The 20,264-nt window shown below is 31.3% G+C and overlaps 2 protein-coding genes across 2 annotated transcripts; both read right to left on the bottom strand.

Annotated features, from left to right (window-relative positions):
* Positions 1-5,159: 5,159 nt before the first annotated feature.
* On the bottom strand, positions 5,160-9,940 carry LOC125814686 (NEDD8-specific protease 1). The gene is made up of 2 exons (XM_049494161.1): positions 9,766-9,940; positions 5,160-6,156 (listed from the first exon to the last, which is right to left on the bottom strand). The coding sequence occupies exon 2, from the start codon at positions 6,139-6,141 to the stop codon at positions 5,458-5,460; it is 684 nt and encodes a 227-aa protein (XP_049350118.1). The 5' UTR covers positions 6,142-6,156; positions 9,766-9,940; the 3' UTR covers positions 5,160-5,457.
* A 2,205-nt stretch (positions 9,941-12,145) lies between these two features.
* On the bottom strand, positions 12,146-13,250 carry LOC125814696 (uncharacterized). The gene has a single exon (XM_049494172.1). The coding sequence runs from the start codon at positions 12,970-12,972 to the stop codon at positions 12,499-12,501; it is 474 nt and encodes a 157-aa protein (XP_049350129.1). The 5' UTR covers positions 12,973-13,250; the 3' UTR covers positions 12,146-12,498.
* Between the last annotated feature and the right edge of the window lie 7,014 nt (positions 13,251-20,264).

Below are 20,264 nucleotides of genomic sequence, written 5' to 3'. Positions count from 1 at the left end.
GAATTGATTTAGTAGATTATTTATAAAAAAGAAATTATAATTTTATGTTTTAATAAGAAATTTCTATTTTATATATAAAAATATGAATTTTTCTTAAGTTCATTTTGTGAATATCAAAAAAAAAATTCCTCGTTTTTAATCTGGCGCCCCAAATTTGGTATTTCGATCATTTACTACTAGGCAGCTCTCACATAGTTTAGTTAATGTGACAAAAGAAGGTATTATGTTTTATTGTTATAAAAAAGAAGAAAGCTTAGTGATAATATAAGTGAAACATATCATTTTATATGTTAAAATTTTCTCAACGCTATGATCAAATTATTTAGGAAACGAGGTCAAATATGTTGTCGAATTTTGAGAAAAGACTCATCTATATCATCCATTAAAAGTTTGGTGCCTCATTTATGTCTTTTCAAGTTATACATATAATCAAATAACGTATGTCTCTTAATAATGGACATTTAGGGACCAATAAAGCAATGAGAAGGCTAACACAAGTATGATTTGTGCTAGAAAAAACATGGGGGGAATAAGAATAAAAAAAAAGTAGGTGTGTTTGTTTTTGTACTTCATAATTTGTACATAAAAGATGCCATTTTTTTTCCTATTAGTATTCTTCTCTTTTGAAGATAGTACAAGACTACAAGTTTTACTTTCTCTCTCTTTCTAGTTTCTAGTTTTTATGTTTTGTTACAAATTTTTAACTTTATTGGAAAGAATCATTGGGAATTTGTAAGGTCAGTAAGTTATACAACTGTGCTTGTTTAGGACGTATGTATAGTACCATTTGCATGTGTTCAAATCAAATTGTGAAAAGTTGTCAATTTGATGCTGAGGATAATATCCACACTGGAAAAAAAATATCAAAAGGTGAAATTGTAAATTATTCATTTAAGATGTTAAAATGTTTTGTATTAATGTAGACCGTCTATATTTCAATCTTTTGGGGTGCATGTTCCCTCGGATTTTGAATAAATGTTGAATATTTTATACACTAGACTAGGGGTGTTCATGGTTTGGATAAAAATCGATCCAAATCGAAAAACCGAATCAAACCGATAAAATAAAATCGATTTTATTTGGGTTTGGTTTGATTTGGTTTTAGATTTTTGAAAATCAATAGTATTTGGTTTGGTTATGATTTTATTCGAAAAAACCGAAGAAATAACCGAACCGAATCGATGAATTATATACACATATTTTATTAATATACATACTTAATATATTAATGTTATAAACAATTTTGAAGACTTTATACATATTTTCATTAAAATTTCTTTATAATTTACTTATTGAAAGCAAAAATGTCTAAAATGAAACATTTATCTTTTGATTTCATGTATATGAGTGTCTATGACAATTCTTTGTGGAACTGAAAATGTTATTGTCTCTTCCTTCTAGGACAATATAGTGGATTTTAAAGCTTTATTGATGGTAAATTTAGTGATCGAAAGTTCAGTAATTTAAGTCATTCTAACTATTTTTTGTTTTGAATGGATTGTTCACTTTTTTCACATTTTGAATGAATTATTTCTTTTATTTTTGTGTATGGTTAATAACCGAATAACCGAACCAAAATCGATAACCACCAAACCGATAACTGTATATTATATTTGGTTTGGTTTGGTTTTGATAATTTTAAAACCGATTAAGTTGGTTTGATTTTGGTTTTGATCAATAACCGATCCAAACCGACCCATAAACACCCCTACACTAGACTATGTATTGTTTTTCAAGACGCTCTAATTAAAGGAAATATGTTCAAGGGTTATTAATTCAGAATTTTTACACTCTTTGAGTATTATCTCGAGTTCTCGACCTTAATTCATTATTTACAAATTACATTTCAAAAACTTTCGTACAATGTAAAAATCATGATTATGCTTAAAACAATTTGAAAAATAAGGGTGCACATAGATCGATTCGGTTTATTGATTTTTTTATTTGTGTACACACTAAATCAATAAGATATTTAATATCAATTTTTGGTTAATCAAAATTTTATTTTTCACGAATCGGTTTTTGATTTGACCGATAAGAAAATGATGTTCATCAAATAGAAATAGTTGCAGGAATAGAAGTGCAGTACGTGCACAATTCTACATTGATCACTTTTGTTTAGAACATAATTATTTGAATTCCTTCTAAAGACGTATGCAATAAATTGTAGAAACAACATTAATCGTTTGTCTTTTTCACAATTAAATTTGAAATTGAGAAGAGAGAAAGTAATACTAGTTTGTGTCAAGAAAAAAAATAAGGTGTCGCACTAGAGAGACAAAAAGGCTAATTTGTGTTACCTACGACCGAAGTAATACTATAATTTAGGAAATAGAGTTGGTAAAATGTTAAAATCGCTATAATATAATTAGGAGTAAAATAGTAATTTTAATATAATTTTACTGGGATATCGGTTTAATTATTAACCAAATCATAAAATCGAAAAATGAACGACCCATTAATAAAATTTACAGATCTTTTCAAAAATTATTAACCCGATAATTCAATAACAATAAATCAATAATATTTTTTTCAGTTCAATTTATCAATTAAACCAATTTTTGCACACCCTTCTAGAAAAACCCACGTAAGCCGAATTACGTACCTCAAATTTTATTTTTTAATGCCAAAGAAATTAATTGTTAAAATTACCATTAATTAATTAGAATTCTCAAAAAAAAAAAACGAAAAAACATAAAAATATAGAAAGAGGAACAAGTAATAAGATACCTAACAAACTAAAAATAGAGAAATTGAGAAACTTCATCTTATCCATCACATTAAAACTAATAATGAATGAGAGCATTTATCTCTTAACCATCCAAAACAATCAAAAAATCTTTTTTTCTCTTTATCAAATTAGTTTTCATTTCCATTAACATTAAAAAAAAAAAAACTCCCATCCTCCTTGCTTCTTGCCCTCACTCCCTCCCCCCTCCAAAAAGAAATTGAAAAAAAAAGGCACAAGAGGGAAAAGAGGGCATTATATTATCAACCTACAAAAAAAATGGAAAAAATTGGAGATAATATGCAAGTAGAGGAAATGGAAGAAATAAAAGATGTACAAGCAAGAAAAGCCACAATGGTTGGTATAATTGTTGTAGCATGGGCAATTCCTACTTTACATGTCACACATAGGACATGGCATCATTTTTGGCTAGATAGGATAATATTTTTTCCTCCATCTATATTTTTTCAAGTTATACATATCTTGATTACTTGGAAATTTTACAAAGAGATGATGAAACTTATACAACAAGAACAAGAACAGGATAGAAAGCAACATAAAGAAATAGATCATAAAAAACCATCGTACGCGTTTGTATGCGCGTATTTGTTTTTGATGATATTCATGAGTTGGATGACAGTATCCTAATGAAAATGATCAAGCTTTAGAGTGTGATTTTACAAGTTGTTTAATTCTTGGGAATGATTTGTAGTATTTGCTTTTGTTTCCTTTTCTTTTAAGTAGAGTTTTTTATTGAATCAGCTTGTATATGAATGTTTGAATTCAAGTAGGAATTCTTGATAATCATACAGTATTTTGTCTCTTTATGTTTGTAAATGTTTACCTTAAACTTTGATTTTGAGAGAAACATCCTATGTGTTCTGTTTTAGGATTAACATATAACTTGTTTCACTACAAGACAACATGTTGGGTAATCCCAACATCCTGCCCACGAGGGGATGGGTAGTCCAGGTCAGAGTCATGATCGAGCATGACGCTTTCTTGATACGACTTATTTACGAAATAAAGTTACGTCTTTGCTATCAACTATAGCTTTTGGCATGATGGCAAGCACTTGATCCTAACACAACATTTGTTCTGAACAACCAGCATTTTGTTCTCCTTGATATGATAACAAACTTCTCCAAGACGATTGCATTCTTCAGCAGAAATTCTGAAAGTTTGAAAACTCTATCATAGGGGTTTGAAATACATCCCTATGGAGCAGACAGCACTAACATTCTTGAGATTGGGAAATACAAAGTTTGAAATCCAACTCTCTAAACTAATGTGATCTCCTTGCAACAAAGGGGCAGAGTGAGAGACAAAGTTGTAGAGAAAGAACATAGTTTCGATCATATAAGGGTCTAAAGCCTAATTGAACTGACATTTCACAAATGAAAGAAAAAAAAAAGACGACAATTTCATGGTTGAAGTGTCTGATTCAGAACAATTTACAGTCAGGGGCGGAGCTAGGGGGCACGATAGGAGATCAAGAAATAAATAAGTGCAACAAGAGAAAAAGTTATAGGAAGTTACGCTCATAGTTTCCAATTCTATGTTGATTGTCCCTACGCGATTCTAGAAGAGCCACTCCTTTGAGTGGCAACATGAAGCTCGACCTGATCGATGCAGTGACATCACAGTGAAACTAGTAAGGATTAATTAAAGAAAGAAAAACCAAGAAAATGAAAGTAATTGAAATCAGATATATATGTAGTTTGCTATGACAAATATAACCATCTAAAGATTCTAGCAACAACAAATTTTTCCATCGATATTTACAGTTACAGAGAAGTTTCTCATTGATCAGATTTGAGGGTTCTTCTCTTACTGAGGTACACATTCTACAACTATTGCTAAAAATTTAAAAATAGAGCAAACAATGTCTTTTGACTCTAAAGCAATCATAGTTCCAACTGTTACAGTTACATGAGTCAAGTTTTGCAGATAAGCTTGATAACAATCATGAAAACTCTCTTCTTCATCAAAATCATTACAGTACTCGCTGGCACAACTAATACCAAAAGTAACCTTAGCAGTGGCCACATAGGATAAATATTACTAACCTGCACTTGAGCTCTTCAAGATTACCTAAATGCTGAAGATGTTGGCATGAGTTTGTTACACATGTTAACAAGTAGGTCAGTTAGTGTAGCTAGTATATAAGCTTGTACTTTCACATTGCAGCTGACTGACAATTGTTGTGAACATGAGTCCCATAGTTTCGAGAAGTTCAGCTGAAGCATAATATAGGAGTTTGGCTTCAATGATTGCCAAGTTGTTTAGGTTAAAATTTTTATCAAAGAACTTGGCATCAAGATACAAGGGGCAGTTTTAGTTTATTGTGACAGCAACGCAGACATCTAAATCATTGCAAATCCTGTATTTCATGAATGAACAAAAAACATATAGATAGATCGATACTTTATTAGGGAGAAGGTGCACCAAGGCTTGATCAAAACCAAGATGCCTCATCTACTATGGATTACACCACTGTCTTTTCAACAATGAATATTATTTTATCAAAATGGAGATACTATATTCCTAGTTTTCCCCATTAGCTTTCTTTTGAAATAGCAAATCTTTCCTGAAATCCAACAAAATCGTGAGATAACTGACTACCAAACTTCATGTTGGTCACTGCTCGAATTTAAACCTCACCTAGTGTTTTTTATCTCTGCTGGATTTCGAACTTGTTGCATGGTTTTCACTCACATCATTGAGCGTTACGCCACAGTCTTAGGTGCAGCCATCAGACCTTTTATTAACCCCAGAATATCATTACGCATCACAGAAACAGCACTTGGAGTGACCTGTTCCAAATGAGAGAACCACAGAGTATCTGCATCTTGGGTTCCACTGCTTGCATACCACTGACAGATGACTCGTGCAATAGCTAAAACATACACGCCACAATCATAACCATTGACTTGCTTTGGTGTGTTTGGACACTCTTTATAAGTGGCGTTGGATGATGTATACGGAAGAGTAACCTTGTATACTTGTTTGGCATGATACTCATTCATGCACCCGGAACTGCTGTCATGATGTACAAATACATTGGAGTTTCTATCAAAAGCCAGTAAGCTCCAATGACTCCCACCTTCAGCCATGCACACGTCAGAATTATCGTTTATAGGTAAGAGAATCAACTTCCTTCGAGAGAGATGAAGTGGTTCCATGAAATCTTTCAGGCTTTCAGGATCAGGACATTCTTTAATCCAGAAAGCAATAGAAGGTGGAACCAGTAATATGTCGTCAGATGGAAAGAGTGAGCTGAGATAGCTAAAATAGAACTCAATGATGCGGTCATTGAGATAATTAGGACCGTTGAGAATGTCCAAATCTGATCGCCGGAGAACGACATCGTTGTAGCTGAGAATCTTCTCATCTGCTCCGGATTTAGCCATCGTGCCACTGCAACTCTATACATAGTACACAAGAATTAGATACAATAAGGAAATATAGGAAGGAAAAAAACAAGTGAATATTTTTCTTCATTCTGTTCAAATATATTAGGTACTTCACTACTTTGTTAGTACGACATCAATAGAATTGCATGATTTCACAAAAAAAAAAAATGTATCTGTTCAAACATGACCAGTACTTTGACCAAAATACGAAGTAAAAGAAAACAAAGAATGTCCACAAACACTCGGGAGAAGAGATAGACTATCCATAATCACTTAGGAGACGAGATAGAATGTCCATAAACACTTGGGGAGAAGAGATTCAATGTCTTGAACCAAATAAAACTTCAACCATAGTACCATACAAAACTTCCTCCATATCTTACCATCATAGATAATATCCTTCATATCTATACAAACCAGATAATTGAACAGACGATTATGTTGAAGGTCATAACTCATAATACATTAGCTTTGCCTTGCTAAATCTGTAAGTGAATATTCTCTACCATTTCATAATTGGTATAGTGGTGCATGACTTGGCTCCTAATGCAACAGAGATTTAACCTATCAGAGAAACAGTTGGACGGCTATTTCGTGAAAAAGGAATAAAATCATGAAAGTAAACTAAGGCACATGAATGAAAATATACATTGATCAGACTTCCTGAAAGATGATAATGCTTCACTCTTCTCTAGGTTGTGAGCATATATGTCAATACACAATGTTTTGAAGTTCTCTCACTTTTTCTATTATATTGTATGACAGACAAGAATTCCATCTCCCCAGACTGTAAAGAGACTCGGACTAAGATATGATGAGCAACTAATCATTTGTGCTAATTGAAATCATGTAAATTGGAGACAGGTAGCTGAAATGAATTAGTTTTTGTATCAAAACTATCAAGTTCTCTATTTTGGTGAATGGAGAACATGTGAGTTTTTTTTTTCTTTCTGAAAGGGGTCTCAGGCATGGGGATCCTCTCTCACCTTTTCCGCTCATGATAGCCATGTAAGGATTTAATAGGAGTCCGGAGCCTAAAGGGCAACTTTTTTTTTCAAAATTTCCAGAGGAGCAACAGAAAATGAAAAGAAACCAAAGGAGTAAACGCATGAGGGACACCATACCTTACAATAAATATTAATGGAAGACATTAACTTTTATTGTAAGGCGTGAGGATCACCACACCTTGTAAGGCGGGCTGGGCACCACACCTTGTAAGGCGGGCTGGGCCCCACACCTTATAAGGCATTATGTACCATACACCTTGTAAGGTAGATGGCAAGGGAATAAATTCCCCTCACCCTTGCATTAATAGGCTGCATGTGACAACTAAAAATGAATGGAGGGAGTACATAAATAAATTGTTTGATTTGTAATCATAATGTAAGAATGCCTTTTAGTTAGAAGGAATTCCACCTATCAAGATTCTAATTGAACTTACCTATAAATCTACACATCTAACCTGTAGCCTATTAATGCAAGGATGAGGGGAATTTTTCCCTTGCCATATACTTTACAAGGCGTGTAGTACAGAACGTCTTATAAGGCGCGGGGTTCACCCCGCCTTACAAGGTGTGGTGTCCCTCACACTTTTGCCCTTTAGCTTCTTTACATTTAATATTGCCCCTTTAGAAATTTTGATTTAAAAAGTCGACCTTTAGAATCTAGACTCGATTTAATAGTATGATGAGGATTGCTATTCATTATAGGTGGTTGAAAGGCTTCAAACTCAACAACAGAGCAGGTGAGAATTTGGAAATCTGTCAATTGCTTTATGCAGATGATACAGTGATCTTCTGTGAAACTAAAGCAGAACAAAGTAGCTACATCAGGGTGATATGTCACTGGTTTGTGTGTGAACTAGAGCAAAAGCAGTTTATTTCCTATCAAGGAAGTTGCACAGATGCACGGGCTGGCCAATATCTTAGGGTGCAGAATAGATCAAATACCTACAGTTTATTTGGGCATGACTTTAGACAACAAACACAAGGACCTGAAATATGGGATGGGATAATTGAAAAGCCAGGGAAAATGTTAGCTATGTGGAAATTCCAATAACTGTCACTAGGGAGCAGACTTATCTTGATAAATGCAGTGTTAGATTCATTGGCAACCGATTTATGTAATTATTTCCAATCCCCTCCAAAGTGGTGAAGAAGCTAGAAAAATTGAGAAAGGGATGTCTTGTGGCTTATATACTGACCAAGGCATTGGGAAGAGTTCAACATAAATCATTGTTGTCCAAACTAAGAGTTCTGAATGTGTTCAGTACATTTAGTTTGAGGGGGAAGATTGAGAACAGTGGAGTCACTTTAAAAGTTCAGCCTGTAACTATTATTCGGTTAGTTTGTTATTGAGTAGTTAAAGAGCATTAGTTGGTTACACGTGTTAGCAAGTAGGTTGATTAGTGTAGCTAGTATATAGTTTGTACTGTTATATTCATTTTCATTCCAGTTAATGAGATTCATTCTCTGCTTTCCTACTGATACATAGAACATAATCAATATCCTCCTTCTTTCCTCTCTCGATATCTCCTAATCATATTCTCAATACAGCCTATGGAAACCATTAAACCAAAACAGTTCCAAAGTGTCCTAAGCAAGACACCTGACAGTTTGTTCATAACAGTTTCATCATCTAACGCTATGGAGAAAAAAGTCAGAGATTTCCACTCAATATCAATTTTTTCACCACACAAATTCAAAATTATTGATGAAGAGCAACTGCATAGTGTAAAGTTCCGTGCAAGGAACTTTCCTTGAGAAGAAAAAGAAATGCTAATGGAGACTTACGGTCTAAGCAGAGAAGAAAGTAACTATTTCATTGAGTAAAGCTTTGATTGAATTAATATCTGATACAAGGCATCTAAATATATCCTAACTATAGTAGGATGTAGAACTAATCTATAGTTAGTTAACTATGGTAGGGTGTAGAACTAATCTGTAGTTAGTTAACTAACATACTAATACAACTGGAATATTAGTGAATTAACTAACTAACTTCAGCTAACTGCTTATCCTTATTGACAGCTGGATCCTCAATATCCCCCTTCAAGCTAGGCACAGAGAAGATGTTGATCATGCCTAGCTTGGACAAAAGATGAGAATGCTGCAAACTACTAAGCCCCTTAGTCAATAGATCAGCCAGTTGTTCAGAGGAGGCAAGATAGAAAGTGTTGAGTAGTCCTTGCTGGAGCTTCTCCCGAATAAAGTGACAATCAATGTCAATGTGCTTGGTACGTTCATGAAATACTGGGTTTTATTGACAGCTGGATCCTCAATACATAGACATTGAGGCAATTCATGACTATTATCACTACTTAAATACAATGTAACATCTTCCACTTTTTTATCCACACATACTAAACCATCGACGGATTCGACATCATATCTTAGATAAGTCAAAATGGAGCTAGAATTATTTGATTTTTCCACTAAGTGCAATGAGGAAATAGTTCACAAAGAAAAATGAAGCTTTTTAGGCTCAAATCATATGAAAAACAGAAATATAAGCTATCAACTGTAGTCTAGAGATACGACTTCCTAGAGATACTGTCACCGTTTTGAGACAAGTAGTGAATCATCAATTCATCATTAATGAGGAGTGGATCCGGAAACTCACTGATTCGGTCTAGGGTTCCGATGAATCTCTCCGTTCGTTCTCCGGTAACTGATTTCTCAAACTGCTTGTACTGGAAGCGTTGCTGAAATCGCCGGAAGTTTTGATTTCCGGTGGCACTCCTCCGTTTTCAGGTGCTTTCAATTTTTCCCCTTTTTTTTCTTACGGAAGAGTATTTTGGGTTCTTTACATTTTGCACCCTAATTTATGTTTCATTTTTTACCTTGCACCCTATTCTCTTATTTTTCACTATTTACACCTTAATATATTTCCTTTTCATCTTTTTTACAATACGATAAAAACAATTATTTCATGAGAGGAAAATAGGTATTACATAATCAAAAGAAATAAGGCTAGAGATATAATTTATCATCAAATAGTAGAAAAGATGAAAGAAGAAGAAAAAAGCATAAAAAGGTTCTTTAAATTTTTCTATCGATCACAAATTAAATTTACAGAAGAATAAAATTTTACTTAAAAAGAAGAAGAGGAAGTTGATTATAATAAAAGAGAAAGAAGAAATGGAACACTAAAAGAGTTACATGAAAGAGGGAAAAGGGGTGAGAAGTGAGAACCAAGGGTTAATAAAATTATATGAGATAGTAATAAATTAATAATTGGGTTAATTTTGAGTAGTAAAAATGTAAGATGACCTAATGGTCATCCTCCTAATTTTCTCAAGTTATAGACAACAAAAGAATGAAATTAGATTAATTTCCAATCAATTTTATCAAAGGCCAATTAAAAAAAAGCAGTTTGATGCATTAAAGCTCTGGTAATACACAGGATATGGAAAATGGCTTGACCACAAAAGCCAACTAACCTTAGTTAATTATAGTTTGCCACATTATAGTCAATATGAGAAATCTTTTGATAATGGGTGAATATGAGATATTAGCATTATCTCATATGAGGGTATGAAAATCACATGGAAGAGGGAAAAGGTAGTGATATAATAAGAGAGAAAGAAGAAATTGAACACTAAAAGAGTCACATGAAAGAGGGAAAAGGGGTGGGGATCAAGGGTTAATAAAATTATATGAGATAATAAATTGATAATTGGATGAATTTTGAGTAGTAAAAATGTAAGATGACCGAATGGTTATTCTCTCTAATTTTCCCAAGTATATAAACAACAAAAGAAAGAAATTAGATTGATTTCCAATCAATTTTGTCGAAGGCCAACTTAAAAAAAAAAAAAGACATTTGATCCGATATATTAAAGCTTTTGCTATGCATAGGATCCGGAAAAAAACTCGATCATAAGAGCCAACTAACCTTAGTTAAATTATAGTTTGCCACATTATCATTAATACATTCTTTGGCCTGATTTATTTTTTATATGAATAAACAAGTAAAAAATCTTTCAATAATGGGTGGATATGTGAAATTAGCATTATTAGTGTCCACTAATTAGGAGCGTATGTTTTATATGGTTTAAAATTTGGGAGTGGTACATTATAAGTTGAGGTATTTAGATATGGATTTTTAATATTAAAATATTTACTTGTCAGCTAAAATCAAATTCAAATATTTGTTTGAGTAATATGTCTTGTGAATTCTTTGCATTCTTTAGAAATATTTTGTACTTGTACAATATACTCTTTTTGTTCATTTCATTTCTCAACTTCTCTATGAAGAGAGTGACGTGTTATGAAAATTATTTAAAGGCTACTATTTATTGTTCAAGATGTAACTTTGTATTTTGACATAAAGATTCAAATAATTCTAATGAGACTTTTTGGTGCCTAAGATTTGAAAAATATGTGCATCCGATAGAAGATGTATGGCCATCAAAATTCAAAGCAATATCGAAATAGGTGATTTCTTTTTTTTTCTTATTAAAGGTTGGGGGTTTAAGCTTTAAAAATAAAAAAAAATGTTTTTTTTTCTTAAATGAATCAAACATATGGTGAATCTAAATTCATTCGGTTAATAAATTTTGATAAATCAAATGACTTAGATATTTGAAACTGATTATTGTTTTATTATTTTTCGATGACAAATCTAGTTTTAAGTTCTCAAGTAACTAATAATTTAGCTTGAACATAAAAAAATAGGAATAAATATTTGAGAAGATTACAGTCTAATGCTTTTGAATCATCCAGTTAAAAAATATGTACACAACAGATAGATAGTGTATACTTTAGAGTTTACATATAATATATACATACTATTCATAGCATATACAACCGAAGTGTATAGATAATGTATACTTCAGTCATGTTTGTAAAACTAGATGGTCGAAGGTATGTTTATGCAAATTTAGAGAAAGTTACAGTCCAATACCTTTACACTGTCTAGTTTACAAAATATGTATTTGGAGACAATGAGATTAGGAACAGAGTAACAAATGAAATGGAAAAAAGCTAACAACTCTGGATTTTCTTGAACCCCCAACCATATATTCCAATTGATGATAAACTGAAAATACTACACTTTGACAATCCCGATCACAACAATCATGTTGCATTAGGCATAAATACAAAAAAAAAAAAAAAACCCAAAGCTACAATTAACCAACAAAAGAAAAACACAAGGAATAATTACCCTCAGAACTTATAGTCTAGTGATACTGATGAGAGTTTTTCACACAATACATGCGCGATTCTCACAGGTCCCTTTACCTTTCTATTCCCCTTCCTCCATGTTACAAAAAAAAAAAAAACTACTACCAAAGTAATTAGTACATAGAGAGAGTTCATCTATGAACATATATTTTTTTTCTACAAATTTTCATGGACCAAGCTTGAAATCAATATGATTATCAGAAAATCTAACTCCCCCTTTACCTCCACTAGCATTCTTATAAGGCTTAGGCCCCTTATAATGATTATCTCCATGTGCTGCAGCCACTTTAGAACTTGCAATTTTCTTATCAAATCCAAATTCTATATCCCCTCCTTCTCTTTTATTATGAAACTCATTGTGCTTATTATGTTTTCCCTCTTTTTGTTTTTGTGGTTGACCATGACTTTTCTTCACCTTAGGTCCATTGCTTTTCTTGCTACATAAACGTCCCACAACACAAGCAATAACAGATATGACAAAAACAATAGCTAGGACAACAAAAACACTCACAAATGAACCATTTGATGAGTTATGAGAAGAAGAGGATTGAGTCATTGGGATGTTGTTTGGTTGATTAGGGAAGTTGTTTGGATTGTTTGGATAAACTTGAACTGGTTGTTGTGGTTGCAATTGATCCATTTTCTTGGAATTTTGGGTCGTGACAAACTATGTTAGGGTAGGTAGGACGTAGGACGGGTCTTGATAGAAAATTTAAGAGTAAACGACAACAAGTGATTCAGTTCAGTAGTTCGACCAATGGTATGAAGTTGTTTTAAGACTAAGGTTGTGTTCTTTGAGTGAAACCAAAGGAAGATGTTGGAGAAGCAAATGGGAGATGGAGAACAATTGCATTAGCTAAGACAATACATGTGGGAATATTTCAATATATATATAAAGCTTGTTTCTTGAGTGAAACAAGAGAATTAAGAGACTTGAGGAGAAACAACTATTCGCTCTGTTCCATTTTATATGATTTACTTTTCTTTTTAGTCCTTTCAGAAAAGAATGACACATTTCTATATTAAATAACAAATTAACTTTAAACTACCCATTTTACCCTTAATGGAGTGATTTATTAGGCCACGAGTTTCAAAAATCTTTATTTCTTTCTTAAACTCTGTATTAAGTCAAAGTAACTCATATAAAATGAAACGGAATGAGTATTAAGAATCATACATGTGGGATGATTGCATTCGAATAGGTTGGATATATTCTTGGTTTGGTTTGAGGGAGTTTTTGAATAAAAAAAAGTGCTACTTTTTCTTTATTAAAGAGAGACAACTAAAGATATTCTTGTTGTCCTTTACTGCAAGAAGGAAGGGTGTATATTTAAATTTTGTTTTTGCTTTGTTATTAGAGAAAGCAACATTTTGGCTTTCATTCCTTTGAATACTTCACTAATATGTTGAATTTTCACTTGGCCCCATGAAACTTACTCTCTTATTCCAGCATGACTCAGCTACTTTCACTTTATTGTTTTTTTTTTTTTTTTTTTATCAAACACTTTATTGTTTTATTATACTGCATTATGTCTTATGATGCAGGAGAGACTGCTATGTCAGTTTTAGTCAGTATAGAAACTTACATGCCTGAATTTGTTTAGATATTTTGTTGTACTTTTTCAATATTGCTTGGTTGATTAACATACTAATCATGAAATTATTAACTTCTCATTTGAAATTAGAGATTTGAACTTTATGGGTTTGAGATGTGTTACGATCTGAAAATTATAAGCTATGATGACACCTACTCAAACCTTGTAGGCGAATCAATTAATTTTAAACGCGAAAGTAACAAAAAAAATTGATAATAAAGTCAAAAGTAGAATTCATACATTAGAAAATGTGAAAAATATAGTACAACGTCACTCATAACCCCGTGTCACAAGTAGAAAAGCTTCTAAAATAGAATTATAATTTCATCCATTCAAAAAAAATAGAATAATAAACAAACAAAAAAGAAGTATCCTGCTATGAAACAGTCAAGCAGCTCACTCCGAATACTTTAAGATATTTATCACTAACCAGCAGCAAGCTTACCAACCACTCAAAACTCGAAACACAAAACTTGCACATAAAAAAAGTACAACAAGTGTAGAATGAGTATGAAAAATGCATACACACATTAACATCGCCGATCAATCCTAAATAAAGCGATGACAAGAATTGGAATAACCATACTTATAACCTCCACGCTCTTCTATAGTCATACCAATAACAAATATAGGTAATTCAAATCGATAAATAAACATGATAGTTACAATATTTTTCTTAGAAATAAACCAAAAATCAATATCATCACTTCATCACGATCCGATCTTAATTAATTAGACCAACAAATAATCAAGCCACAAAGACAACAATAACCATATGAATCATCATATGTAATATGCTTATGCTTAACCTATTAAACAATCAATTTTATTAATACAAAACACTTCATAAGAGTTTAAAAAGTCTCAACTTACCTTAAGCTTGATCCACAAATTAAATGGTTAAATCGTGATCTTACCCTTTCTCAAAGCTTCTATACAATTTCAGCCAGTTCAAAAGGAATTTTACCGTGAATTTTAATATACATTTTAATTATTTTGAGTTATTAGCTATTGTTAGTTAAAGATTTTATCTCCAAATTCAAAATCAAAATATAAAAATTTAATTTTCGATATCTAAACTATACCACAAGATTAAAAGAAAACAGTACTTTGCTTTACACATATAAATGGTATGAGCCATATTTACTCTCAACATTATTACTAAAACTGAGAAAAAAAATAAGATTATGATTGATTTTCATGACAAGTAGTAGTCATCCATCCTTCATTTTTTCCCCACATCTACCCTAATTATTTTGGATGTCTCAAAATTTTCTACATGTTGAATGACGAATGTACATCAATCTTCAACTTTTCAACAGTGGTCTAAGCATACAAGTGTAGCATCATTGTCACCTTTTCTGAAAGGTTAAACACACGTTAGATCATGTTCCTTAAAACTTTTGACTTTTCAAAACTTGGAAAAAAAATTAGAGTTAAAGTTATAATATGATTATGGCATAATTTATTTTCACCTAATCATATTGGACTTAATATATACTAGAATTACATGTTATTGTGGGTTAACTCAATTTAAATAGGTTTACTGCGGGTGTGGAAACATAAACTCAAAATAGTAGGGTATGAATTTAAGTATAACTTTAGTTGTGTCAAATTACTTGGACTGGGAAAAGCAAAATGATATCTACTTGGGATTTGTGTTAAAAATAAGAGATTATATTTTCCACTACTAGCTACTCCCTTTGGCTCACAATGCAGTAAAGATATGATATTTAAGTCTAATTAAAAATTAGCTCATAAAGTTGGAGTGTAAATATTTATAACTGATGGACTAACATTTGTGAATAATAAATTGGGATGAATATGACTTTGATACTATATAAAGATATAATATTTGGAGACCAATTTCTCATCCCTTTATCGACGTGGGACTTCTTAACATATCTTTCTCACGTCCTTAAAATTATCATAATTAAAATAAATTTAACTATTTTAATTTATTCTTATTTGTAGTCTTTGAAAATAAGTACTCTCTTCGCCTATTTTTATTTGTCCATGTTTAATTTGATACATTTCGTAAAAACAATAAATTTAAAAGTAACTTTATTATATCACTTTTATTAATAATAAATCATCTGGATGTTGGAGAATAAATAGTAGTATATAATAAGTAAGGATAAAGTAGACACAAATATATAAAAGAAATAGAGACAAATGATAAATTATCTCTTGATTTTTTCAAATTCAATAAATAAAGTTGGATAATTATTTTTAGTATAATGGACAAGTAAAGATGGACGGAGAAAATTATTTTAAGAAAAATAATATGAAATGAAGGAAGTATTACAGTACTCCATCCATTCACTTTTATTTGTCAATTATACTAAAAACATATTTTCATTTTTAGCATATCAAGAGAAAGATATATTTTAATTCCCTCATATTTTACGCTTAATGCAATTACTTTTTTCTCAAATTATTTTCAAGTTCTAAGACTAAATATCAATTAACATAAATATTATAATAAAACACCTATGTCAATTATTATTGCTTAAATGAAATATAAAATTTAAAAGAGAGAAGTTTTCAAAACACTTCTAAACTTGTGTGAATTATTAGTTTTATCTCCGAACTATTGACAGCCTTAAAAACACCCATTTACTTGACTAACTGAACTTTAATACACCCTTGATCATACAACATGAGTGAAATACACCCTTAAATTCTCGTCAAGTGTAGAAGTTTCAACACTTCTCTCGGCTTTTTATTAAGATTCTCATGCTCCTACAAGAGTTTGAGAGTCCAGAGGCATATCCAGGATTTTGAGATGATGGGTGTGCATATTACGAAAAGGTAGATCTAAGATATAAACTTGATATGTATAATGTTTAGGTTCTTATCACTGAAAACCATTAAATTTTTAAAATTATAGGTCCAACTTTTTTTATCTATCCAAACCACTTAGAGAGGCGTTACCCAATTTTAGAAAGGAAAATAAATAAAAGATTCAAATTTCTAGACTCACTTAGAGAGGATCACCCAATCATCATCGCACGATATTATATGATACTTCAAGTGTGGGTTCACACATCTATGTTTAAATATTTATTAGAAGTATAACACTACTATATATGGTTTTAGGAGGGGAGTATGGGTTCATGTGAACCTGGTGACTCCTCCTAGATACGCCTCTGTTTGAGACAACTTGTTATGTCATGTGACATATCATGAGTGTATCTAAATTTAGTTTGACAAGTAAAAAAATATTTTTAAGGCTGTCAATCATTCGAGAATAAAACTAATAATTTATGTTAGGTGTTTTCAATATTTTTTTCTCATTTTAAAATAAACAAATAAAAATAACGGAGCGGGATGGAGCGGAGAGTAGAACAAAGTTGCTGAAATCGAGGAGGATATGTGTTAATAATCGCCGTATACTATTTATGATCTGGTCTTCATTCTTTGATGATTTTGAGTATAAAAGTGAAGGTGGTCATATTTGTTTTAAGCATTGGTGGCATAAAAAGCAGAAAATAATCATCATAATGTGAAATGTGGAAAAGTAGGTATGAATCCACCAAACAAAAATTAAAGTATCAAATGAAAGTAGAATTTTTTTTCAATGCAAAAATGGAGAAAACACATAGTGGTGGGAGTAATTTAGGAGAGTACTCTTTGCTTTGATTCTTTTCTTTATTCCTTGGCTTTTGGGAAAGTAATTATAGGATATGATCTTGATAGAGTTGGAGTAGGGTTAATTTGTCTTCCAATGATTAAATCACTAATATATTCTTATAATTGTAATCACTAATTATCACTTCATTAAAACTTTTGTCCACCTCACTCTCTTTCCAAAGGATTAACAACATTCTCATGATTTAATTGTTTCGATCTATTTTATTTGTCGTGTTTTTTTATATGTCCCTTAAAAACATTCAAAGGCTCAAATACATCGAAATTTGAGATAAAAGACTCGTCTATACTATTCGTTAATAGTTTGGCTCATTAATATCATTTTCGTTTGAGAAAAGACTCGTTCATGCTATTAATTATTTGTTAACTGAAAACAATTTCAATTGTTAAAATCTATTTTTCACATGTGGTTCATCCCCTCTTTCAAAAGGATTAACAACATTTTCATTTAATTATTCCCATCTAGTATTTCATTTGTAATGTTTTCTTTTGGATGCCCCTTAAAAACACTAGCTAAAAGGTTAATTTGAAATTTATAATAGCACTCTTTTTCTTTCTTTCCCACTTGTTTTTTGGTGGCCATATTGAAGTCCCGATTAAATTTGAATCGCACACTGCAGGACTCATTTTGGAGGTAGCGCTCTCAATAGGATTTTCTCCATATCAAAGTTCGAACTCGAAAACATTTGATTAAGGATGAATCCATGCCGATAACCTTATACCAACCTTATTGGAAGTATAGGTATTTTGTCAACAAAAAAATCCTTCGCAAAACCTTGGGCGTTTATATTTATTTTTGAAAAAAAGAAATTGGTCAAAAAGGAGATAAGAAAGATAAAAATTAAATAAATTGAAGACTGAAAATAAGAAGAAGAAGAAATATGCAGCCTTTTTTACTCTTCATTACTTCCTTTTAAGGAGGGGTTTCTTTGATCAGGGCTCTTTTTTCTAACTTATGGTATGTCTAATCACCTTTTTTTTTAAAATTAATATATAGAAATCGGACACCTGGTGAAAATTTAAAAAAAAAAAAAAAAAAGAGCAGGAATCATGTGCAAAAGAATATATAGAAAATGTTTTCTTTAATTCATATTGAAGTTAAAGTATATTTTGAAAATAAAAGAAAAAATATGTGCAGATATATGACTAAACATTCTTCAATCCCTTTATAATGAACAAAATAAAGGGATGTTTATATTGTTAGGTTTTTTTTAAAATGTTAAGCCTCAAAAGATAACGTGCAATGGGAATGGAAAAATAAAAGAAAAATAAAATTTAGCGAGAATTTATTTTTGCCCTTAATAGTAATGAAGAGGATAATTTTTGTGCATATATATATATATATATATACTAGATGAGTATTGCCCGTGTTATGCACGGGCCCAACAACGTGAATTATGATGTCATTTATTTGTGTTTAATTTGAATTGTCACCAGAGATCTAGAACCTAAGTTATATTTATATTTGAAAAATATTAGAATATATATATATATATATAACATATTGTTTATATTTATATATAAATACATTGGCATACATGTAAGATTGTTCGATTCGAAAAAAATTCGATTTTCTTTTACAAAATGAAAAAGTCATCCCAATTGTTTGGCACGATATACACTTAAACAAAAATCCACGATTTTATTATAAATTTATTTAATAAATCGGTAATATTTATTTAATAAATCGACTCGATACAATTCTTCGATTGGTTCAGTCGATTTTTTATATTCATTTTATACCCCTACATACAATCATATATCACACTTACCTATTACTGAAATGACTACTTTTCTATTACTTCCTTTAATACACTTGCAAAATCAAACACAAGCGTATGTGTCATTGACTCATTACTAACTATCCATCATCCTATGCTACATGATTAACACAATGTATCACTTTTCTACCAGTATTCGTACTTCGTAGTTTGCACTATGAACACATAAATCACATAGGGATATTGAAAATATTGTCCATGGCCATAATATTTCGCTGCTTTGTACTTTTTAAAGAGCTGCTTCCCTATTCCAAAAAGAGAATAAGAGATTAAACATTGCAAAATAGAAAGCGCTAAACCAATAAAAATCCATAGCCATATTTAAAAATTTACTATGGAGAACATGTGTGTGTGAGAGAGAGAAAATTACTTTGGAGAACACGTGTGAGAGAGAGAAAGCAAGACAACGCATTAAATCAAATTAAAGAACAGTGAAAAAATACTACATATGAGTACTACACTGAATAGTCAAGACTTCAAGTTATACTCCTTTAGAAAGGGGTTGAGGAGGGCACAAAGTTAATAAAGGCCAAAAACCGTTGCTACAATCTAAGGATACATTAAAAATTTAATTCTTTCTCAAACCAATATAGGATCCTTTCATCATTAAGACTAAACCAATTAACAATTCCTTGTTTTTTCTTTGATAAGCCAATGCTGACAAGAAAAAACTCTATGGAGATGCCGGAAATTAAATTATTCAAACAATGACCAAAATAATTGATCACATTGAGCTCCTTTTAGCATCACAAGTTGCAACCAAATTGACACAAAACAGTTGATGTAAACAAGCATGTGCAAGAATCAAATTCAAAAAAATGTTTTTCATGGCTGAAATAGAAAAAAAAATACTTATCTTCTTAAGCATTCATGTGTTGTTTGCTGGATGTTTTTAAAAAAAT

The sequence above is a fragment of the Solanum verrucosum genome, unplaced genomic scaffold (genome assembly GCF_900185275.1).
Source record: "Solanum verrucosum unplaced genomic scaffold, falcon-dt-bn FXZP01000085.1, whole genome shotgun sequence".
NCBI classification, from domain to species: domain Eukaryota; kingdom Viridiplantae; phylum Streptophyta; class Magnoliopsida; order Solanales; family Solanaceae; genus Solanum; species Solanum verrucosum.
Note: the sequence above shows the minus strand (reverse complement) of the source record. Positions and strands in the feature narration are given on the sequence as shown.

Excerpts from the sequence above, each read along its gene's own strand:
- LOC125814686 (XM_049494161.1), bottom strand. The coding sequence starts at position 6,141 with ATGGCTAAATCCGGAGCAGATGAGAAGATTCTCAGCTACAACGATGTC.
- LOC125814696 (XM_049494172.1), bottom strand. The coding sequence starts at position 12,972 with ATGGATCAATTGCAACCACAACAACCAGTTCAAGTTTATCCAAACAAT.